Source organism: Gopherus flavomarginatus, chromosome 2, assembly GCF_025201925.1.
Source record: "Gopherus flavomarginatus isolate rGopFla2 chromosome 2, rGopFla2.mat.asm, whole genome shotgun sequence".
Classification (NCBI taxonomy): domain Eukaryota; kingdom Metazoa; phylum Chordata; order Testudines; family Testudinidae; genus Gopherus; species Gopherus flavomarginatus.
This window is the reverse complement of record NC_066618.1, coordinates 47485793-47511692: the sequence shown is the minus strand read 5'-3', so window position 1 is coordinate 47511692 and position 25900 is coordinate 47485793. Positions and strand designations below refer to the sequence as shown.

General features: G+C 41.2%; 1 protein-coding gene across 10 annotated transcripts in view; it reads right to left on the bottom strand.

The window, feature by feature from the left end:
- The window catches only part of ANKIB1 (ankyrin repeat and IBR domain containing 1), a 168192-nt gene that overhangs the window by 34527 nt on the left and 107765 nt on the right, over positions 1-25900 (bottom strand). For all 10 annotated transcript variants that reach the window (XM_050939504.1, XM_050939502.1, XM_050939505.1 and 7 more), the window contains 5 exons: positions 17174-17382; positions 14963-15051; positions 10120-10264; positions 8333-8499; positions 1533-1621 (listed from right to left, as the gene is read on the bottom strand). In XM_050939504.1, coding sequence (XP_050795461.1) covers positions 1533-1621; positions 8333-8499; positions 10120-10264; positions 14963-15051; positions 17174-17382 — 699 coding nt within the window. The remainder of the gene's footprint in view (positions 1-1532; positions 1622-8332; positions 8500-10119; positions 10265-14962; positions 15052-17173; positions 17383-25900) is intronic.

The window sequence follows — 25900 nt, the reverse complement described above, 5'->3', positions numbered from 1 at the left end:
GCATGGAAATAATCTTAAGTGAGAAGTGCTTTTGAATCTTCTAGCTAAAATATATCTATTGATCAACCTAGATCAGAGGTAGGCAAACTACGGCCCGCGCACCACATCTGGCCTGCGGGACCCTCCTGCTTGGTCCGAGCCCTCCCCTGCTGTCCCCCTCCCCCGCAGCCTCAGCTCACTGTGCCACTGGTGCAACACTCTGGGCGGCGGGGCTGCAAGCTCCTGGGGCAGCGGGGCTGCAGAGCCACGGCCTGATCGGGTGCTCTGTGATGTGTGGTGGCATGGCTGGCTCCAGCTAGGCGGCATGACTGCCTGTCCTGATACTCTGGGCAGTGCGGTTGTAGCGTTACCAGCCACTGGAGCTCCAGGTAGCACAGTAAGAGGGTAGGGGAGTTTGGGGTGGTGGTTGGGGGTGTGGATAAGAGTCAGGGCAGTCAGAGAGCGGGGAACATGGGGGCAGGAGTTCAAGGGAGGCAGTCAGGAAGGTGGGGGGTTGGATAGGGTGACGGGGGGCAGTCAGGGAGAAGGGATGGTTGAATGGGGCAGAGGTCCCGGGGGGAGGCAGTCAAGAATGAGGGAAGGGGTTGGATGGGGCAGTGAGGAGCAGTCAGGGGCGGGGGGTCCTGGGGTGGTCAGGGGACAGGGAGCGGGTGGATGGGGCAGGAGTCCTGGAGGGGGGCTGTTAGGGGACAGAAAACAGGGGGTTGGATGGGGGCAGGAGTCCTGGAGGGCTGTCAGGGGGGCAAGAAACATGTGGGGTCAGATAGGGGGCATTTGCCGGGCCATGCCTGGCTGTTTGGGATGGCCCAGCCTCCCCTAACTGCCCCTCCATAGAATTTTGGAAACCTGATATGGCCCTCAGGCCAAAAAGTTTGCCCGCCCCCATCTAGATATAGATATGAAAAGTCTCTTTTCCCCTATTGTGCTTTTACTCAAAACTGGCTGAAACTCCAATTTACCAAAATAATTCACCTTCTGCCACAGATCAAATAAGGAAGACGTGCTAGCAAGGAAGCCACTGGATCAGGGGACAGGTCACTGCATTTATGTTGAAGTGTTTTTTATGTGGGAGTTTGCTCAAGATATTAAGTGCAAACAATAAATAGTTCCCAGAAGAAAAGGCCTGAACAGACAGTGGGCGTGGCATTTAGTACTTCCTGGCCTAGGGAGACAGGTGAGCTATTTACATGGACACTGTTGCTCCTCTTGTAAAACCAGTTTCTGACTTTATGGTAAATTTACTGAATTAGGATTTTTTAAAAACATATGTTTTAGGTAATTTTTTCCCCTGTGATGTTACCCAAAACTAATCTCTAATCTGTAGTGTTTGATTTATAACATTAACAAGGAAATTCTGAGTTAAAGAAAGGGGACAAAAACAGAATTATACAGTTTTCAGCACCTTTTTTTATTAGACAAATTTCTACAGGACAAATTATCAAACCTGTCCCTCCCCTCTTTCACACTGATTTCTTGACTACCATATAGTTCTTATTTAATTTTGTTAAAAACCCCACAAAAACGACTCTTACGTTCTTCTGGTTTCATTTCTGATATCTTCTGCAGCCAGTTCTTCCATGTTTGGCAGTCACAAGGTTCATGTGCTTCACCAAGACATTCCCTGAAAAATTAAGTCATAAATACAGTAGGTAATTGTTTAGATTAAATTCTACTTTGGTTCAAATTGAAAAATAATCAAGGCATATTAAAACTCAAATTAAGACAGGAAGATAAAGAAACCTACTCAATTACTCTCACTTTAAAACATTCTTACATTTGCTTACAACCCAACGTGGAGCTTCATGAAAATTAATGGGAGAATTTAAGTGAGGCAGCAAAGAAAAATGCTTCTTAATTATGATGGAGAATATCTGAAAAGCAGCTGGTATGTGCTGTTTTATGGGCTGACCAGTAACTAATCTATGCCCATATGAGATGGTCATACAACTTTTGTACAATGGGTGAAATTGACCTCAGTTCAGATGGACTATGAAAGGCCTTTATTATTCATATTAAGGTAGTATTCCAAAGGCCCCAATCAGCATTGAGGCCTCCCTGTGTTAGATATTGTACAAACATATAATAAGAAAAAGTCCCTGCTCCAAAAACCTTTTCGGCTCAGTATAAGCTCCTAGTTTAAGTGGAGTTTATGTGGTACGTAGGCCCGCTACAGCTGGGATGAATTTCACCCAGAATTACTTGTCCGTGTCCACTGATAATCATTAATCCTTAATAACAAGGACAGTGCTTAAGTAAATCCCCCTTGCTTTCACACTCCCCTAAATGGAAAGAAGATAATATTGGACACACAAGGAGTTAACAGTGGGTCCCTCAAGATTTTCCAGATTTACTACTGCTAGTTTTCAGGATGGCAGTCAGTCTACAGCAGCAGATACATGGCTTCCAGATGGTGCTTGGGTGTAGATGTGTCAACACGGATTCCAGAATTGTCACGACTTGCTCTTTTACTGGAAATACAGCAAAACAGCTCGAGACATCTGCCACGTGAAATACACAAATAGTTTATAAATGGCATATATTTCCACATGGACAACTGCTTTATCAAAGAAAATGCAAATAGTTTTTTTGAGGATCAAATGGTAAACTATTTCCTGCAATGCAATGTCATTAGCTGAATGAGTACTCATGATATCCCTTGTCCTCATCACAACAGGGAACATGTGAGCCAGAAAAGCTTAAAGAAAACTACAAAAAAGAAAAGAGCCCTCTGAGCCACCCTCTTCTACCTGTATAATTGAAATAAGGCTAGCGTCAATCTGAGCCATAGGATGAAATCCTGGCCCCGTTGACTTCACTGGGGCTACATTTCACCCATAATAACTGTTCTTAGATAATTTTATATGTATGCAGAGAAAACAAAATTAGCAGAAAGGCAACTAAGAAGAGAATGGCCCCCTTACCTAAAGGCTGATTAATTCACCCTACACAACAAACAAAGGAACAAAGACATGCACACTGGCTTCTCCGTGAATTGTGAACTTTTGAACAGACTTACTTCAAATCCTAAATTTGGAATACCTGCAGAGACTTTGAACAACTCTAAAAAGAGAATGAACCAGGAATTACAGAAATACAGGTAAGAAATACAGATTGTCAACAAAAACTGAATTTTGGTGTACGTTTTGAAGGGCAAATAGCCTAAAAAGGAAGAAAGGGGAAAACCCAAATTACTACAGCTGCATCTCCCTGAGAGATAATGTTAGGTATTCTTCTAGAGATTGGATTAAAGGTGGGAGCACGGAAATCCTGAACCTTCTTTGTTGCAAGGAACACCTTTGCTGATCACCAATAAACCTGTTCAAGTTAAGAGACTGAAAACTGTTTTATTTTCTAAAAATGGATAACTACTTAAGGTGCATTATTGGTCAGCCTTGTCCCAATTTCTATGACACTACTAAGTAGATTAGAATATCAGCTGTATTGCTTATATCCATTCCATTCTACACACCCACGTGCGTGCCCATCGGAGATTTTTGCCTTAGCGGTATTTGTAAGGTCAGCAGTGACGTCCCTTTGAGTGCGACATCCATACACCGCTATATCAGGCGCTGCCGACCCTATGCTCTCTCAGTTCCTTCTTGCCAGCAACTCCAACCCTATGCTCTCTCAGTTCCTTCTTGCAAGAAACTCCGGGCAGGAGGGCGGGTAATAGAAGGGACATGAGCAACATAATCTCAAACAGTTATGAAAGGTAGGTAACTACTTTTTCTTCTTTGCGTGCTTGCTCATGTCGATTCCATTCTAGGTGATTCACAAGCAGTGCAGATAGAGGTGGGCTTGGAGTTTGCGGTCTTCCAGCACTGCCCTGCTGAAGCTAGCATTGGACAGATGACCAGGTAGCAGCTCCACAGATCTCTTGGATCGGCACCTGAGTCAAGAAGGCCGCTGAGGACGCTTGTGCTCTGAGTGCACTTTGACTATCGCCGGTGGAGGCACATTTCCAGCTCATAGCAGTATCGAATGCAGACTGTGATCCAGGATGAAATCCTCTGAGCAGACACTGGGCGACTTTTTCATCCTGTCTGCCACTGCAACAAACAGTTGCATTTACTTACGGAAAGACCGTGTCCTGTTGATATAGAAGGCCAGCACACTCCAGACATCCAAGGTGCGTAACCTGCGCTCCTCTTTGGAATTGTGGGGCTTTGGAAAGAAGACCGTTAAGAGAATATCCTGGCCGGTATGAAACTGGGAGACTACCTTGGGCAGGAACGCCAGGTACGGCCATAACTGGACCTCATCCTTGTAGAACACCATATGGAGTAGTTCTGACTAAGTGCTCTGATCTCAGACACATTGCGGGTCGGGTGGACGTAACCGCGACCAGGAATGCCACCTTCCAGGAGAGAAGGAGAAGAGAGTAGGAATCCAGAGGTTCAAAGGGAGGCCCCACGAGCCTTGACAGCATAAGATTCAAATCCCAGGGAGGGATTGGATCCCAGATGTGAGAGTAAAAATGCTTCAGACCTTTCAGGAACTGGGCTGTCATGTCATAAGCGAAGAACGACCTGCCTTGGAAGGGAGAGTGGAAAGCTGAAATTACAGCCAGGCAGACCCTGACTGAAGACAGCGACAAGCCCTGGAGCTTGAGGTGCAGCAAAATCAACTGCAGGGAGGCCTGCTCAGCACGTGAATCTTTTCCACTTTGCCCAATAGGTTGCTCTGGCGGACAGCTTTCTGCTGCCCAGCAAAACCTGTTTCACCTGAGCCAAGCATTCCTGCTTGTCTCCGTTTAGACATGCAGCAGCCATGCTGTCAAGGGCAGTGCCTCTAGGAGACTGCCATGGTTCTGGGACAGCAGGTCCGGCCACAGAGAGAGCTACAGCAGCTTGGCTACGAACAGGACCAGCAACATGCCGAACCAGTGCTGGCGAGGCCACTCGGGAGCTATCAGGATGACTCTTGCCCTGTCCCGTTTGATCTTCACGAGGACTCTGTGGATCAATGGCACTGGTGAGAAGGCATACATCAGGGCTCCCAACCACGGAAGCAGAAAGGCATCTGACAGGGAATCCTGATTCATCCCCTGGAGCGAACAGAACACGTAGCATTTTCTGTTGGGAGGCGAACAAGTCCACCAGGGGAGTCCCCCACTTCCAGAAGATTATACTGGCTGCCTCTGGATGGAACGACCACTTGTGATGAGACAAGAAGGTCCTGCTGAGGTACATTCTTGGTGCCGGGCAGGTACGTGGCTACCAGATGAATGACATACTGCACACAAGTGCCAAAGGTTCAGAGCTTCTTGGCAAAGGGCCACTGACCTCGCTCTACCGTATCTGTTGATGTAATACATTGTGGTGGTATTGTCCGTAAGGACCTGCATCACCGTGCCCTTCAGGTGGGGCAAGAAGGTCTGGCAGGCCTCTGAAATGCTCAGAGCTCCCTGACGTTGATGTGGAGAGCCAGATCGTCCCACAACTAGAGGCCCTGGGTGCTCAGCTCACTCAGGTGGGCTCCCAAACACATTGGAAACAAGGGTTAGTGATGGGGATGGGGTTCCGAAGGGGACTCCCCGAAACACCAGCCTGGTGTCCAACCACCAGTACAGGGATGACAGGATGTGATTCAACACCCTAATCACCTGGTCTAGCTCGTGTCTGTTGGGGGTGTAAACCAATGACAGCCATGCTTGCAGAGACTGGAGGTGGAGCCGTGCATGACTGACCACATGTGTACAGGTGGCCATGTGGCCCAGCAACTGCAGGGAGGTGAGAGCCGTGGTGAGTGGGCAGTTCCTCACATGGGAGATCATAGAATCATAGAATATCAGGGTTGGAAGGGACCTCAGGAGGTCATCTAGTCCAAGCTCATGCTCAAAGCAGGACCAATTCCCAACTAAATCATCCCAGCCAGGGATTTTTGTCAAGTCTGACCTGGCCTGAAAACGCACCTCCGGGAGGAAGGCACTGGCTCGTGTGGAGTTGAGAACCGCCCCTATGAACTCTATGCATTGGACTGGTTTTAATGTGGTTTTCTGCTTTTGGGATTAGGAAGTAGCGGGAATAGAACCCCTTTCCCTGTATGTCCCGAACTGGGGAGCTCAGGCTTGGCAACCTCCTAGGTTGAGGTCTGACAGGAAGGCCTAAGCAGGTACAGGGGCTGCAGGGGAAAGCAGCAGGTCCAACCCCCTAGCCATGGGCAACTGCAGTTGCCCCTGAATAAAGGAGCTAGATGAGGACTGGCAGTGGGTCACTGAGGTGAGGTGGGCTCAAGGGAGTGGGTTCCCTAGGTGAGGTGCAGCACCCCAAAGTAAGGGACACCAGAGTCCGGGAGGGACGTGGGGCCTACACATGGTGGAGATAAAGGGACTGCAGAAAGGCAGATAACAGAGGGTGAGATACTGGACTATAGAGGGTCCAGGGCTGAGAAAACTAATTCCCAGGACAACCAGCAGGAGGCGCCATGGTGGCGAGTCAGCGCTTTGCTACAGAGTCATTGTGGACAGTTCTCTGAAAACATCCACTCAATGTGCAGAGGCAGTCAAAAAAGCTAACAATGTTAGGAACCATTAGGAAAGGGATAGATAAGACAGTACATATCTTAATGCCACTATATAAAGCCTTGATATGCCTACACTTTGAATATGGCATGCAGTTCTGGTCACCGCATCTCAAAGATATATTAGAATTTGAAAAGATACAGAGATGGGCAACAAAAATGATTAGGGGTATGGAACAGCTTGGAAGAGAGATGACTAAGGGGGAATACGATAGAGGTCTATGAAATCATGAATGGTGTGGAGAAAGTGAGTAAAAAGTGTTATTTACCCCTTCATGTAACACAAGAACTAGGGGCCATCCACTGAAATTAATAGGCAGCAGTTTAAAACAAATGTAAGGAGTACTACTTTACACAATGCACAGTCAACCTATTGAACTTGTCGCCAGAGGATGTTGTGAAGGCCAAAAGTATAACTGGGTTAAAAAAAAAAATTGATATGTTCACGGAGGATAGGTCCACCAATGGCTATTAGCCAAGATGGTCAGGGATGCAATCCCATGCTCTGAATGTTTATAAGCCATTGGCTGCCAGATGCTGGGACTGAATGACAGGGGATGGATCACTCAATAATTGCCCTGTTCTGTTCATTCACTCTAAAGCGTCTGGGAATTGGTCACTGTCAGAAGACAGGATACTGGGCTAGATGGCCATTGGACTGACTCAATATGGTTGTTCTTATGTTTTTAATAATTTATATATTCTGGGCATTGGTAAGAATTTTGAACAGGGAAACATATATATTTTCATACATACATGGGCTGAATATTAATGTGTGTACAGCGTGGGCCAAATTATCCATTCCTCCTTTTCTGCTGTAGGCATAACACCAAAAGTAAGAAGGATTCCACTTACCAAAACCCTTTTGAACTTTGGAACTCAAAAATTCCTCCTCCCTGAACCTTGATTACTCACAAATCCTAGCAAAACATACGCCAAATCTTAAACTAACTGCAAATATAAAAAACAATTCTTCCTCCATCTCCCCAGTCTACACTAGTGTGTGTGTATATTCTTAATAATTTATATATTCTGGGCATTGATAAGAATTTTGAATAGGGAAACTTGGCTGTATATTTGAGTAATTGTGTCCTAGCAAATTACACATGAAAAGCCTCCTCCACAAAATCACTTAAGAATTAGCCTTACTGAGAGCCATACATAGTACAGAATGTGACTCCCTCAGATTAAATAAAACCCCAGGATTCTAAAAAAGCATGACCTAGTGGTTATCTGGAATATAATTGTGAACATTTCAACATCTATTCTGATTATACTGCAAATCTCTAAACCTAGAGCTCCATGCAGCTATTTTGTGTCCAGCACAGCTATTAATATATTGATGTAGACAAAGTTATAACTTTGCCACCCTAAAGGATACACACACACTAGTGTACATCAGAGAGATGGAGGAAGAATTGTTTTTTATACTTGCAGTTAGTTTAAGATTTGGCATATGTTTTGATAGGATTTGTGAATAATCAAAGTTCAGGGAGGAGGAATTTTTGAGTTCCAAAGTTCAAAAAGGTTTTGGTAAGTGGAATCCTCCTTACTTTTAGAGTTATGCCTACTGCAGAAGAGGAGGAATGGATACTTTGGCCCACACTGTACACACATTAGTATTCAGCCCATGTATGTATGAAAATATATTCATGTCAAACTATACACCAACCTGTTACCGTATCAACAACCTACAGAGTTTCTTGTAGGCTTCTGCAGCATGGCAGCTGGCTCGAGATTTCTCTTGACCTCTAGACTGGCAGCAGCTGTGATAGTTTTATATAGTCATGTACAAATTTCTAATACAAACCAGCAGAAGAGATGCCCTTTTCCACAATCCACAGCAGGGGCTCTTAGCAATGGGAAGTTAAGTGTGTCTGAACCAGTTGTATTTGACCCTTGTCTTGTCAGCTTGACTGCTCTTTCACAGGCTCGTATAGGACACCACTTAATAGCAGGATTATTTTCAACAAAGGCCTGAAAAGAAGAAAAAAGAGAAGAAAATTACTTAACATTTGGGAATAGACCCTCATCATGGATATGAACTGTAACCTTTGATCACAATCTGCCTCTGAAGGAGGCAAGCCAAAGAGCATAAGACAGTCTTGTAATTAAGCCGGTATGGTATTTTAAATATAGTTATAAAAAGAGAATTATTTAATCACTAGCTCAAAAATTTTATTTCTTCCCTATAGCAATACTTAAGATTCACACTAAGACCTGAACAGCTACACCTCATGCAAAATGCTTAATGTGTACAAGTCTCTTCTTTTGTGAAAAGATTTAGGGTTTGGCCACACATGAAAGTTAATTCAGAAAAAGATAGGGTATAAATTTAAAATGGATTAACTGTTCCTGATTATCTCAACGTATGGACACACTTATTGTGGAATAATAGTACCTTATTCCAAATTTAAGCGTGTTCACCCAGGGAGTTAATCAAAAATTGATATTTTGGAATAATTTGCCATGTAGACACTCTCTTACTGCAAATAATCCATTATTTTTACAGACGTATTTAATACATAACCTCTGAAATTTTACAGTGCATAACTGTACTGCTGATTAAGAAATAAAACCTATGTTCTTTATCACGAATCTCAATATTATCAACTGCAATAAACTTTTAAAGAATCAGAATAGAGAACTCAGAAATGTGCCTCAATTTTTTTCTGTCAGTGTAGAGTGTTTTTCCTTTTATTAATTATCTAAAATAAATTATGTGGAAGAAAAGAAACCTCTGGCTGCTCCCCTTCAAAATTGTGCTGACTTGCACATCACTCAGAAGGTGAGGCTATGAAGGACACCGGATCAAATCTGGGTATCAGATCCCCACTTTGATGTATAAGATTTTATGATCTCATGAAAGTGACTTGCAAGATATCTAAGTCAGTCCTTGTGCTAAACATTTCTCTCCCCTCCCCACCCAGGGAATAATTTAACAAGTTATTTTAAGGATCCACACTACAGGCCAATAACCTGCATAGTTAATTAAACGATTACTTTTTAAAGATACATTCTGTAGCAATGGAGAAAATAAAATCTAGTATTAACCAAATCAAGATTTCCCACCGTCTTTTCCTGTCTGGAATCTTCTGAAAGTATGGGCTAGAGCAAAACTCTAGTGATGTGAATAGAAGGTACTGTACTCAGGTACAGTAGAAATTTCCCAGAAACCCTGAATGGAAATAGTAACTCATTTATCAAAATATTTTTCAGAAACTCATTTAAAAACATTTTTTAAAGATATGCCAATAAAATATTCTTGGCAGTTTAAAATCTAGGTGTTGCCTGTTCTGGACATTAATTTCAAACAATTTTACAAATACTGAGAAATATTATTAAATTGCCCGGCACAGAAGTGTATTTTCTGTGCTTGAGGAAGAAATGTAATTATTCCTTTTTTAAAAATGTGCTCAACAGCATGCCAACTCCTTCATTACCGTAAGTAAACTACATACAGTTCAGATCTACAGTATTAATTTATTAAATTCTACTTAAAAAAGGTACAGTCATATTTCACACAGAAGTTGCATTGTAATTGGAATAAGAAAGTCAGATACACTCTAGTCACACAGGAACAGCTTGACAGTTTACCTTAATGTCAAACAGTAGGTATCTTTTGTCCATCTCCCTGGAAACCACGCTTTCTATGATCTCTACAGGAACAAGCTGGAAGCAATCATATGCTGGGCAAAAAATGTTGTGAGCCTCACCCTCCTGAATTTTCAGATTCAAAAACCTGCCAGAATTGTGTCAGACAGAATTTGATGATAAAAAATAAATAAGTCAAGAAATTGATGAAAATTCATTGTCCTTATACTAACTTAATAAAATATACACTTTCATTTACATCTCTTTTTAAAACAAGAAATATGAATTGCCCCTTGGTTTTTACACTCAACAAGTAGCTCAGATTTGAGGAGGCATTTGGTGGAAAAAAGAGTCCACAAGTGAACAACTGAAAAAAGTACTTGAATGTCTGTATGTATGTTTGGTTTACACCTCCTATTAGTAAGTGCCCGCCTCTGTACAATATTTAATAAAACTGAGCAAAATTTCTTCATTAAGTCTCCAAAAGATGTATATAGCAGTACTTAATGTATGCACTAATTAGTCTGACAAGTAATTAGGTTTCACAATAAATAGCAATCCTTGTTCTTGTCAAAATACAGCTTGAAACATGAAAGAGCTTGATCTGAACAAATTGACAGTTAGCTAGACTAAATCAACTATAAGTCTTTGGAATGGCTACCTGATCCCATCAGCTATTAACTAGTACTTGAAATGAATCTCTACTTGTGGGATCATAAAAAAGATAGTCAAAATTAGGCTATGTCTATACTTTAGATCGTCCTGTAACAATACAGACACACACACACACACACACACACACACACAAAATGTTCCCCCCCGAGTAGAAATTTAAAGAAACCCCTATGAAAACCCAGTTCCTGTTTCTCTGCCCCGCCCCAACCCCAGAGCCCAGCTGGGGGGCCAGACACCCACAGGCCCTCTCCTCATAGTCCTGCCCTGGGGTGTCCCCTGCCCAGAAACCAACACCCTTTCCTCCCCCAGAGCCAAGCCATGGGGTGCACCCCTGCCCAGACATCCACACCCTCTCTTCCCCCCCTCGAGCCCAGCTGCAGGCCCCCTCCCCTTCCCCTCCAGAGCCCAGGGATCCAGACGGAGAAACTGGGTCCTGGACTTGTATGGAGTTTCCTGCATGCTGCCTCCTTCCTTCACCAGAGACAGAGTAGATTTGGCCTCATTTAGGAGAAGACCCAATTTGAGGAAGGCCCTTCTTATGAATTCGACGTGACCCTGCACTTGGGCTCTTGAGCGGCCCCTGATCAGCCAGTTGTCGAGGTAAGGAAAAACCTGTATCTGGTGCTTGCGTGGAGTTTCCTGCATGCTGCCTCCTTCCTTCAGGTCATGCCAGGAACTGCAGCAGCTGGGAACCCTCCAACTCCTTCCCCCACCCCTTCTCCCTGGCAGTGTTTTTTATTTGAGAGTTGGGATGCTGGGGTTTGCTGGGTCCAGCAGCCACTAGTGGTGGCCTGCAGCTCTGCAGCCCATTTCTGCATGGGAAAAAGGAAATTCTGCTCAAATTCTGCATTGCGCAGTGGTGCAGGATCCCCTCAGGAGTAGCATATTCTCAGTGCCCATCAAAACTCTACACCTGCACTGGCATTCGCAAATTGCCATGAAGCTTTTATGCAGCCTATTGACACACATCACAGTGCATCACAAGGCTCAGTGAGAGGCAAACAAAGGTGATGACGGAATCCTTAGGACAAAGATAAATATTTGCCAAGGTTTTGCCAGTTTGTCTCGAGTCAGCAAAGTGGTCCAGTATAGCTTGGGCTTACTATTGCACATTTGTAAAGCTTATCCTTTTCCTAGCGAGGACAAGGCCTAAATATTTCCCCTCTCCCCCGCTGTTGTTGCAGACTTTCCCCTCTGTCTTCCACATGCTCACAAAGGATGCAGTCCTATGATTCCTAGCCAGTTGGGGTATCACTCAAAGTAGGTTGAGTAAATGTTCTGTGGGAGACATTACCAGTTTTCAGAGGTTTAAGTGTGTCTTAACATAGCTCTTTATTTCTGATGTTCAAAAATTTAGGTTTAGCTACTCTTCACATTCTGAAAGGATATGAGGTAGTGCTAGGCAACCATCACTCTGTGTTAACTAGGTATTTTTTGTCGGTCTATTTCCCCCTCCTTTTTGAAGCGCACCAGTAGGTCGGTAGGAGGGGGCTTCCTGCACATGCTTTCACCACTTAGGATACCATCTATACTGTGATACAAGACTCAGGTTCATGGGGCTCAGGCCATGAATGAATAAATAAGGAAAGAAAGTTTGGGGTAGTTGGACTCTTCAGGGACTCTCCCTCTGGACACATCCTGTGGTCCCACCGGCAGACAGAAGATTGGCCATCAGAAGACTGATGCTGTGCCACACCCAACTTCGGTAATTGTTGAGGGTTGGGGGTGTTTTACTAATCTGTTGCGGATGTGTGCAAGTGCTTGAGACTAAGTAAAGTATAGCTTTAAGTTAGAGCACTCTTGTGTTGTTCTGTTTGTGCCAGCCATCTATCAGTTGAAGAGCGTGTCTCCCTTGATTTATTTCCTGACACCACCTTGCACAGAGTAAAGATATCAAGAGGTTTGGGTTGAAAGAAGGCTGGGTAACACCAGTAGGGCTGGAGGGGCCCTGGAAGGAGACAAAGTGCTGGTGGAAGGGCTGCATGGAACAATTCTTCCAGTGGGGGGCAGCAATGGGGAGAGGAGGAGAGTCCCAAAGTCCCAAGCATAGTGGAAGGAAGCTCTGCACACCTGTCTGCAGCTCTGGAGGCTCAGAGAGGTGTGAAGTGGCCCATTCATCTTAATAGGATGTTTAAAATGAATGAGAACACCTCCTGGAGATGAACAGAGCATTCAACAATAGGTCTGAGATGTGTGAACTTCCCCATTCAACTTTTTAGAAGTTCTTTCCTGTCAATCTCAGCTATATGTGCCTTGGGCACGCACAGCATGCCTGTTCCCAGCTTCCAGTATAAATCTTGTCTGCCAGGCCTAGGAGTACTTTAAAGGAGCTCAATGAGCCCCTCCCAGCTCAGAACTGATCCATCCTGGCTGCGACTCTTGTGCCAGCCTCCCCAATACCATTTTCAATGTGACATCTAGTCTCGCCCATCAATGGAGCCTCATATCATCATACTGGGCCTCATATCCTGGACACAGTTTTGCCTGCCAACTGTCCTAGAATGGGATTTGGGCAGATGGCATTGAGGGAGACTTGCGGGGTGCTGACCATCTTCAAAATTGAACATACCAGTCACACTTCCAAAATGAGCCCCGGACACCAAGCAAATGGCAAGTTGGTAACACTAAGTGTGCACAGTACACAAAAGTCTCCCTAGGAGAGCAAACAAACTGATGGTCCATGGTCAAGATGCAGTGCTTGTTTCCTCAAGACACCATGTAACTATCATTGCTCAATGATTGTCCCTCACAAAGGAGTTTCTGAGGAAGACTGAACAGATGCAAACTCTCTATAACCAGAACTAATACTGGTTTTGCATACAGCTTTTAGCTGGGCTGTATATGATGAAACCCCTTACCCAAATGAAACCAGACGTGCACCACTAACGCTATCCTGGCCTTGATGAGGTACAGAATTTTTCAAAACAGTCGGAATATGCATGTGAATTTTGAAGCAATTTGAATTATCAGCTCTTAAACAGAAAGCTCTGCCCTCAGGGCCAAACTACCATAAGGACCCCCTTTGCAGCTCCTAACCACAAGCAGAATGCAGGCAGAGAGTAATCTCAGAAGTCTGTTGAGGGTAGGACTTGAACTCTCAATACCAGGGTGGTGTTTGGGTTTAACAGCTCCAGCATGTTGTATGAGCTACCAAGCGACCTGATGTCAGCTATGCCTAACCACAGAGCATATATGAATACATGCACAAATTACTGTCTGTACCCTATCACCCAAGTGAAAGGCAGTTTGTAGAGCTAATGATAGCCTCTACTATCTTTAAAAATATTGCTTCCCCAAAGTGATAGTGGATGCCTGACATTAGCTGAGCTGTAACTGACCAGTGATATTAGTTTGGGGTCAATAAACAACATATTTTAGCCATGTGTATGCAAAAAAGAAAAAAGAACTCAATTTTACTGACGAGGTCTTTGGGGGGGGGGGGGGGAAGATGACACTGTATCCCCAAAACCCCTTGATCAAATAACTCCAGATTTGCAGCACTAGCCCTACTCAGAGCTTGATACAGCATACCAATTTACAATACAATAGGAACATGAATGATTTTTTCTACATGCTCTAAAATCCACATTTTAAACAGTAACTCATATTTAAGGTTGTGACGAGCTTAATGCTCTTACATAATACCACAACAACAGATGCATTGGAATTACGCCTTATCTACACTAGACAAGTTGCATAACTTTAAATTTACCAGTATAATTAAAGCAGTACAACCCTCCCTACTGCGGATGCAGTGATAGTGGTATACAGTCATCTTTATACCAGTATTGCTGCATCCACACTTGGGCTTTTACAAGTCTATTTCTGTAAAACTCACACTCCTAACCAAAATAGTTATACTTGTAAAACTTTTAAGTGTAGATCAGTTATCAGACAGTTAGGCCCCAACTCAACAAAGCACTAAACAACATGCTTAAATCCATCCCTATTCAGTCATGCACTTAAGCTTGTATCAGGGCCAAAGCCATCGCTATGTACCCATCAGCCAGTTAATGGCCAATAAGAAAAATACATATGAAAGTATTCCATATGGTTCAGAACAGCTATCGCTCAACATCTGACAATGGCTATTTATTGGTTGTGATCCCACCCCCTCTTTAAAATGGAAAACCTAATCATTTTTTAAAAAATGCTAAATGCATATACTCACGCCTCCCAGCATGATCTGCAAAACTCATGTCCACAAGGCATATCTACTGGGTCTTCAAACACAGAAATATTACACATACAAATGTTGCACTGTAGATAAAGAAAAAAATACAGATGAAGGGAAGAAAAACAAACTCTTGTGTGCCATGTGCAGAACTCATGAGAAGTACATAATAAAAATATAAAACCAAATTACTGTAAGAAAACAGTACAAAGTAGGGAAAAATCTTTTACGAATGTATCAAGGAGAAAGTGTTGCTTTATATTTGAAAAACTGAAAATGGAAAGGTGCATGTCTTTGTTTCCACAGACCTCCCACAAACATTTAGTAAATATTTTAGGAACCTGTGCAACAAATTTTTTTTACTGCCTTCTGGGATCTCCTCCACCTCCAGCCTTTAAGATGTTGAGCACTCTTAGCTCCCAATAAAGACGACAGTGCTCCAGTAAAGTCACTGACTTCAATAGCAGTAGAAGGACTTGGTAGATTAGGTCAGTTGTATGTCAACGGAGGTATTCTGCCCTGCAAAGAATCAGGCCCAAGGCAGGGTGGAGCAATTTAAATAATTGATTTAAAGTTATGATTTTAATCACTAGATCTAAAAAAACCAGGTTGTGGTTTGTAAAACTGATTTGAAAATTTGTACTTTGCATCTTTAGATCAAAATGTGTAATGAGCTAAATCAGGCCTGCACAACATGCTCACTGTGTGGCCCGCAGCAGGGAATCAAAGGGCTCTGGGCTGCCCGCAACCACGGGGAGCCCAGAGCCCTTTAAATCCCAGCCGCAGCCGGGATTCAAAAGGCTCTGAGCTGCCCGCAGCTGCAGGGAGCCCAGAGCTCTTTAAATCTCAGCCACGGCCGGGATTCAAAAGGCTCTGGGCTTTTTGTGCATAGATTAAGAATTTTAAGTGAGAAACATCTTAACAGAAAAAAATTTCTACATAAAATCTGAAATTCTAACAACAATCGTACTTGTTTCTTTAGATTATTAAAAGATCAGTTTTAACAACTGAAGACTGTAAAACAAAGTAAACTAGCTATATATTATCTATACACACACAGACACACAATTTAAATCCAGATACAAAACTAATACCACAGATATTAAACTACATCCACCATCATATTTCATAGTGGGCCTTATCTTGCATTCCCATCACAAGCCCCCAATACTAAGAAAAGGAAATATACAATATAACATACATTTGTCACTTCATTTCACATGCAGTTATATTCCAGGAAAAGTATTGCAGCAGATATAAAAAAGGATAAACTATAATGCCATATACCTTTTTTGTAGTATTTTAAAAATTAGAGAAGAGCTGTGGATTAATAAAAAGAGTTCTGTCTTCCAAAAGAGCATTACTGATTTTAATGAAAGATGCTTTTATATCTGAAATTTGTGATAGCCTTGTAAACTGCTTAAAACAGCCCTCACACAGCAAAATTATTTATAATCTTACAGTACAGTAGTAGGCTGACATTTAAAAGGCAAACAAAGAAAACTTTGTTTCTCAATGAAAAATATAAAAAAGGAAGATTCAGAGCATTTAAGTATGTTCAAGGAAATGGATACCATGGAATTGAACATCTAGATAAAAAGTCTCCAAAGAAATGCTGAGCTACACACACTTGGTATGATCCTATCTTGTTAAATCAGAAGTCTGACATTATAATGGTGGCAGTCAAGCTGAAAACAGTGCCCCTTGTTCCAGCCACATGCTCACCTTGTGTCATTATAAAGCCGATTGTTAAAATGAAGCAGCACAAGGGGCTGGACCAGGTGACCTTTTGTGCTCCCTTCCAACTCTACACTTCTCTGATTCTACACACACTTCAGTGTTTGCTTACAAGAAAGAAAGACAGAAAGAAAGACAAAAAGCTCTCATGTCCTTTCCAAAGTTATTTTGCAAAGGTAAATGACAAAATAGTTCTCTTGCACTATGTTGAGGGGTAGGGGGATGGAGGATGTGGGGGGAGAGAAACAAGAGAGGGAAATCAGTTCAATTTCCCAATTAATTTCAGTCCTATTTGTAAGGAAAAAAACATACTTTACAAACCAACTGCATAACAATTATGGAAGATTTTCTCACAAGTTGCAAAGCATTATATACCAGAACAACTTTTTAATAATATTTAAAACATTACTTTGTGCCTCTAACTATTCACATAGTAATAGGCAAGGAATCTTTCTTAAGAATAAATCATACCAGAATTGTCTCAATATCTCCAGGTGACAGGCTGATTTCATCAGGGGAGGTCACAGAAGAGCGAGTGGTGCGGGGAGTTCGTGGAGAAGGGAGTGTGTCCCAGGCATTATACCCACTTGGAGGTGGAGTTGGCATTTGAACGCCTGAACGTTGGCAGCAGTTCTCTGGATTAGACATCCATGCTTCAAGTAATTTCTCCCTGTCCCAGTCTTCAATAAATATATAAAGAAAATTATTTAGCTATTATAGGATGTGGATTTGTTTGCATTTTATGATTGCATCATTAAAAAGATCTATATTTTACTAATAAAAATTAGAGGTGAGCATATCTTTTGAAATACTGGAGACTGTAGCTCGCAATGGACACTACATTTTACAGTATATATTTTGGGATCACATACAATGTACATTATTTACAGCTAACACCACTGTCAACCATAAACTAAATGGAAAACTTATTCTCACTTTCATATGATAAAAGTTGACCATTCAGTTTAGATCCATTCTATTCTACTTTTTTAAAAACCACAGTTTTATTGATTCAAGTGAAGAGTTAAAAGCAAAAGAAAGAAACTTTCAAAACAACTGTTCACAATAGATATTACAAAAATATATGAAACAAGCAATTATTACAAGTGATAATTTCTTCATGTTATGTCTGATTCTGCATTCATTGCACACCCAAAATTCTCACTGACTTCACCAAGAATTTTTGGGAGCATGAACAATGCAGAACAGTCATTCAGACCCCATTCCTGAAAGCTCTCATCCACAGTAGTCCCATCATCTTTGGTGAGACTACTCATGAGATCAGAGTTACTGCTATGGAGAAGTATAAGAAGTTACTCATGGACACTTACAAAGTCAGTCATTACAGCTATCGAATGTTAACATCTTGGGGTAGATTGACACACTGGGAGAAATTCTGGCCCTGTTGAAGTCAATGGGAAAACTCTTGTTGACTTCAGGGTATGTTTACAGTGGAATAAAAGACCCATGGCATTTCTGTGGCTGGCCTGAGTCAGCTGGCTTGGACTGTGAGGCTAAAAATTTCTGTGTAGACGTTGGGCTTGGGCTGGAGCCTGGGCTCGAGGACCCTGCCCTCTCATGGAGTCCTCATGAGGTTGGGTTCCAACCTGAGCCTGAACAGTTATACAAGAATTTTACAATCCCGCAGCCCGAGCCCCACAAGCCCAGGTCAACTGACCCAGACCAGCTGTGGATGTTTAACTGCAGTGTAAATGTACCCAGTGGGATCAGGATTTCATCCATTGCTACTAATTCTCTGTAAGAGGCTGTGGGTAGACGTAATATCCCAACAGCAATTCAGGAATGAATTGTGAGTTAGTGTGCAAATTCCCCATCTACTTCACTCCTTGCTCCAGGCAGGAAATAATCTGCTACTGGCCCATAACAGTATCAGATTACTGTCTTCCTACCCTGTGCTGGCCCAGCTCTGCTTGCCAGTACATTTATGTGTGGGGAGAGAGAGAGAAATGTGGAGCCTGCTTTGTCTCCTATGCACAGACTGGCAACACAGGCCAGTCCACATAGGAAAGTAGTATGAAGAGGTCTTGTACTCTCTTTCTGCCCTCCACTGGGGCAGAGGACAAGTGACAATCTTGCTTTTATAATCCTAATTCCCCTATGTGTCTCTTCTAACAAGGGGCAGGATATCAGCATATGAAAGTTTCTACCACCTACAAAACTGCAAGTTCAGTGTGCAGCGGTTGTTACCATTTTCACTAACTTCTGATTGTATAAAACTCTAATGCTGAGAATGGGGAAATTGTTGCTCAACAGTCTTGAGTTTCCTATTGTATAGCTGTAAAAAGTTTCACGTTATCTCTTTTGAGAGTGTTGTTCAAATAATTTGGTTTTAAGAACTTACAATATGAAGGTTTTTGTCTAAGTATTTTTCACGTGTACAAATATTAAGTACTAATATTAAGTTTACAGTTAAAGTTTTTTATGGTACATATGAACTACAGTAAAACAAAATGTATACAGAGGTAGGTGAAATAACAACTTTTATTGGACCAATTTCTGTTACTGAGAGAGATAAGTTTTTTCAGATATGCCCCAAGGAAGAGCTCTGTGTAACCTCAAAAGCCTGTCTTCCTCAGCAACAGATGTGGTCCAATAAAAATATTACCTCACCTACTTTGTCTCTCTAATATCCTGGAAGTAACACAGCTGCTACAACAACAATTTACACATAAATGAATATATAAACAGTTAAGATCACAAAGAAAGATGAGGTTTTTTTTTTAAATATAGTTTTAGACTGCTTTATTTCAAATCTAAAAACAAACTAAACATTCAACAATATTAGTTTGTCAAATTTCTGTGCCATTTTGAATTTAAAATACCAATATAGTGTAAAGAGCATCTACATACATGGATAGATTCAGACTGAAAGACAAATTTGAACTGACATACTTTACCATATCACTGTGATTTTAAGACTCAAAAAACCCTAAAATTTTCAAACAGTGTCAATTATACAAAAGTTGTCAACCATAACTATCTGATGTTTAGAAGATCCCTAAATTTTCAGTTTTTATGAAGCAGATATATAATAAGTAAAACTCCCTAGGTTATTGTAAATAAAAATTGTATGTGTACTATAAGTAAAGAACAAAATATAAGTTTCAGAGTGGTAGCCGTGTTAGACTGTATCAGCAAAAAAAATGAAGAGTACTTGTGGCACCTTAGAGACTAACAAATGTATCTGAACATAAGCTTTCGTGGGCTAAAACCCACTTCATCAGATGCATGCAACCTCCCTGGTCACTTGATTACAGACCTCAAAGTCGCAATACTCCAGCAAAAAAACTTCAAAAACAGACTCCAATGAGAAACTGCAGAATTGGACACCATTAGGCTTGACTAAAGACAGAGTGGATGGGTCATTACACAAAGTAAAACCTATTTCCCCATGCTAATTGTTCCCCCTACTGTTACTCATACCTTCTTGTTAACTGTTGGAAATGGGCCATCCTGATTATCACTACACAAATTTTTTTTTCCTGCTGATAATAGCCCATCTTAACTGATTATTTTTGTTATAATTAGTATGGCAACCCCTATTTTTTCATGTCCTCTGTGTATATGTATCTTCCTACTGTATTTTCCACTGCATGCATCTGATGAAGTGGGTTTTAGCCCACAAAAGCTTATGCTCAAATACATTTGTTAGTTTCTAAGGTGCCACAAGTACTCCTCATTCTTTTAACAAAATATAAGGAGCCCTATTTACCAGTGATATTATCAAAGTATTCATTTTGCATATCAGTAGGTCAATCACACTGAAATTTGCTTATTGATTTTTAATATAAAAGAAAATGTTATGGAGACAAGTTTGCATAACTTGTCCAAACTGTACAACATCTTAAAGATTTCATTCATTTCATTTCATCTGCTTAAGGTTATGTTACCTGTGTACCATTATTAGAGTGCAATAACAAAATATTGTTACTCTTATTACCAGTATAACATATGCCACTTTACACATTATTTTGTCTTTATCATCTTTTAAACAGGAACTTATTGAACTTGAGATATTGCTAAGAGCTATAAGAAGTCCAATACGGATATTTGTAGTGCCTTTTTAAATTAGTAGTTGGAGCAAAGATGTCCCACTTGATGGATTCCACTATTTTTAGTAAATCATGAGATGCAGCATAACATAAGGTTATTAGTTGAGCTGTACCTATTTTACCCTGAAATCAATTATTTTAGTGTGAGCTGAATTAGAAATTAGAGTGCTGTAGCTTTCATCCTACAAGAATGCTTAAAAAGAGATAATCATATAAATAAAATAAAATAAATAAATAGTATAAATAGTATAAAGGTTGGTGTGACGGAATCCCCAGGGTGCAGCCTGGGACTGTGGGACCGATCTGCCCCCTGAGCTCTTCCAGCTTGGGCTGTCTCTCACTAGCAATGCCTCCAGGTGCTGTTATCACTCAGCACAACCGCATGTGGAGACCCCACACCCAGCTAGATTCCATGAATGCTTCCTGAGCCACTCATGAATCACTCAGAGAAAGGCACCTGATTCAAACCCCCCTTCAGCTTCCAGCACTGTACCTCAGGAATATACTGTCTTGCACTGCTCAAGATGGGCAGTACAGACTTATTAATTGGTTCACCACTTCATCAATGAAAGTGGACATACACCAGTCTTTGCAAAACCTGAGCAGATTTACCACACACTTCAGGCAAACTCACTGGCAAAGATAAACAGCAAAACATATTTATTGACTACAAAAGATAGATTTTAAGTGATATTAAGTGACAGGCAAAAAGACAGAGTTAGTTACTAAAAGAAATAAAATATAAGCATGTAGTCTAAACTCTCAACCCTATTAGGCTGGGCAACAACTAGACTAAGCAGTTTTTCTCACACAGTTTTCACCCCTGAAATCTGGGCCAGTCCCCTCAGTTGGAGTCTTCAGAACGTCCTTGTTGCTTGCCGTGTAGGTGGGTGAACTAGAAAGGCCCAGCATGTGGCCAATGTGTCTGTTTTATACCCTCAGTCCATGTGCTTGGAAAACAAGTTCAGGCATGTCTGGGTGCATTCCTGAGTTTCCTGGCAAGGTTGAGCAATTCTCCTGGTGTGGCCTCATGCACATGAGTCATTGTATTGTAGCTCCCTGGCTGGACAATGGTTGTTGATAGGTTGTTTCACACCTTGCCTGGGTGCTGGTTACTTTCCTTGCTATTGCCTCTGGGGAGCTAATATATCTGACTGATTTCCCACTTTACAGCATGTTTTAGTGACAATCATACAACACAATTCTCATAACTTCACATGCATTAATGATACACATATATGGATAGAGAAATTACTTTCAGCAGATCATAACCTTTCCCGATACCTTACAAGGCATGCTTTATATTTATATGGAAATGTGGAATATGGGGGTTACAGTATGATCCCCCAAGGTATGGAATGCCACCCCCCCACACACACACACACTAATTTTTTCTTCTCTAGTTGCAATTTTATGTAATAATTTGCTTTCTGTCCCTCCTCCATAAATCTTCTGTGCTCTATTACTGAAAAAACAAACAAAATCCCAATCCCAGCTCTGACGAACAAGCTGTACTAACAAATCCATGCTTTTGTGTGACAGAGGAAATCAAAGTTTGTCAAGTAAATAGATTTCAAGGTCAAGTTTCTAAAAAAGCGAGTAAAATGCATTATTATTAAATATAAAAAAAATCCTTCAGCTCATGTTCTTTGAATTAAGAAAGTTAGAATTAAGCTAGTCTTATTATTATTTTGTCTCTTAAAAAATTAATGGGAAAATATTTGGAATTTGGCAATGCTAATTTTTGCAGAGTGGCTTCTGGTTTATATCTTAATTTAAAGATGAACATATTCATCAGTTATGTTACATAATCACACCAATTGTATGTCCTTATTTTTATGTCAAACACATTATTAAGTTTTAAATATGCTTGGTTGAATAATTTCCAATTTATACTGAATAAGCTAAAGGCAAAAGAGCCTGCTTTCTCATGACTTGCAAATTATGTCTGTACTTCTCTTTAGGTAACGTTCAATTGCATTAAGTTACAGCTACACCATGAAGGCAACATCAAAAGAATGACCTTGCAACCCAGACTGATTCCTTCTCAAATCTCAATTACAGCTCTCTAGATGGTGGTGGACATGTCTGCACAGTTTACATCAACCTCATTGCTTTGAGACTCAGACTTCCAGCATGTAATAAATAGCACTGCCAACATTTTGTTCTTAAGAATATCTGTATAGGTTACAGAATTTGCCAGTTGAGAATCTTCAGTCTTAACTAAATATTCTTAAAATTCAAAATATTATTCTCCTTATATATTAATACCATATAAGAAACAAAGCAAATTAGCTAAATTAAAAATTTATTATGCAATATCAGTGACTTGTATGTGATTAGGTTATCATTTAAACACACTGATAAAAGTCAGTCTATTTTTCTATTAAAGGTACACAATCAACTTGAAACTATTTTTGTTGTTTTTAGTTTTAACTAGATTTCAGGTACTACACACCCACTTGTGAGACATTCTGCCAATTTCTGTGGTTTTAAAATCACACTTCCCTATTTTAAATTTTTCAGTTGCTCTGCAAGAAACCCACAAAAAATAACTGAAGCCCCCTGTAGCAAAGGGATTAACATGCATAACTTTATATTCATTGGGACCACTCATGTGCTTAAAGGGACTACTCAAATCCATACAGTGAGCACATGCTTATGTGCTTTACTGGGTCAGAGCTTAAGGCCTCAGTCTGCAATGTAACATCTGGCAGGCAGACTGTAGAAGGCCCAGCTGCCGCCTGATCACCCTCTCCTGGCCAGAGGTTACTCTGCAGCACCCTGCCTCTGTTTCCCACTCTCCCGGACCCCGGGGGGGGGGGAGGGATAGCTCAGTGGTTTGAGCTTTGGCCTGCCAAACCCAGAGTTGTGAGTTCAATTCTTGAGGGGGCCATTTGGAGAACTGGGGTAAAAATCTGAGGATTGGTCCTGCTTTGAGCAGGGGATTGGACTAGATGACCTCCTGAGGTCCCTTCCAACCCTAATATTCTATGATTCTAAGAACTGCACACAAGCTTCTCTCTGGTTTACCACCACCCTTACTTGGGGCTGGTTTAATAAGAGAAACAGTTCAAAACCATCTTCAGGGTCCCAAAATAAAGTCCATCACCACAACACGAAAGTTCATACTTAGGTCTGGCACCTTCTATCTGTAAAATACCGCATGCTTCAAGGCATAAACCAACTTCTAAGTATTGGGAGTTAAGTGCTGTACATTTACTAAAATGTTTAATAAATATTTGGAGGGAGAAAAGAAGACAAAGGCAAACTTTTCCATTTTCAATTGTTCTAACATAAAGCTACAATTTCTACCGGTTAAATTCAGAAAGGCTTTTCCTACTGTATCTCCCTTTAAAAGGATCTGGTATTGGTCACAGGTGGTAACAGGATACTGAAACTACATGGACAACTGATCTGATATGGTAATTCCTATGTTTTTATCTGACTATACAGGGGAAACAGTGAAAAGACTATCCACAAAGTGTTATCAAATGCACAAATCAACAAACTGAATAAACTTTCAGTTACAGTAATCTAAGGTGTTACTTCTAACTCACATTAACTAATTTCAGAAAGAATTGTGATTTTGAAGTTGCCCATGTCAATTTCATTTCGATGGAGTTACACCAGGGGTTAATTTGTCCCAGTGTGTCAAACTGGAAACAGTAGCTTTTCAAACAAGACTGAATATAAGAGGAAGTTTCTGGAAGGGCTAATTTAATTGCTATTATTCACATCCATGTTAAACCTATTATAATGAACATATTAGTTTTATGTAACAGAAAGAAGTGTGTCTGTTTTTACACACTCACTATACACACAACATATTTAGCAGCAAACAATCATTGGTTTGACTAAATAAATATAGGAATGGACTTTTATGAAGGTCAGAACTTCAATATGGGATCAACTATCTCCAAACAGCTTTAACTCAAAACTTCTTAGATTATGATCCCCAGTTTCAGTCACTTTCCTATTAACTCCCCTGCCTATATATTTTGATGTACTGCAGACAGTCTGAATAAACGGGGATATAAAACCATCTTTATGAACTCAGTTAAAATGGAAATGCTACTTCAAAAAGAAGCTGGTTTTATTTTCTACCACAACATTCAGTGCTAATCTATATTTTGGACAAAAATTCCAATTGCTAAATAGATTAGCTGAGTGGTAGACTTATGTCATGACAAAATACGTAATAAATTTTTCTTCTTCAAGTATCCTCTGCATATTCCCACTCTTGGGATGTGCAGAGGGGGAGCAGCCAGGACAATAGAAATTCTGGTAGCAGTGTGTGTTAGGGTGCTCACACACCTCCCTCCCTGCCCGCAGCATATGAACGTGTTCTGAGGGCATAGCTTTGAAAAGTGGTATGGCACTCTTTCTTTGGCACAGGCTATACTTTTTGAAGATGACCACCAGGAGGAATGTCCACAGGAAAATTTCCAATATGTCATGGAACCGGAAAGTGACTCATCGCACGATGGCAGTGTGGGAGTAGTTACAGCATTGTCTTCTTTGGCAGAGGCAATCTAAATTTCATGAACTAGTTGATAGAATGGCATAAACTTTAAAATTACCATCAGTAGCTTTCAATGAGACTATGCATCCAATCTGACATTTTGGGGTTTACAGCAAAAAGCAGGGTTTTGTTGCCTATGTTAGAAGGTATTTGGAAACCAGCAAAACTCCTATGGTTCAATCCATCATTGTACCAACCAATTTCAAAAAAGGTTGACAAGTTATACCAGATCCCTTATGAAAGATTCTCCTGTTTTCATGTAAACCCTCAGCCAAACTCTGATTATAGCAGTATCATTTCAAAGAGCAAGGTGAAGTCTTCAACCTTCTACCCCTTATGCTATAGAAGAGAAAAAGCTGGGAGTCTAGGTAGAAAAATGTTTTCTTCAACTTCTTTAAACATGAATGTGGCAAATTATCAAGCAGCAATGGCCAGGTATTAGTTTCAACTGTGAGATAAGAGATGAGTCTTTCTGTAATCCTCTGGGAGATTTTTGGTAAAGTTGACATCAGCTCTCAACAAACAGGGACAAAACTGGGCTAAGCATGCCCTCAGGGCATCATTTGATGTCCCCGACACCATTTCAAAAGCTGTTGCATC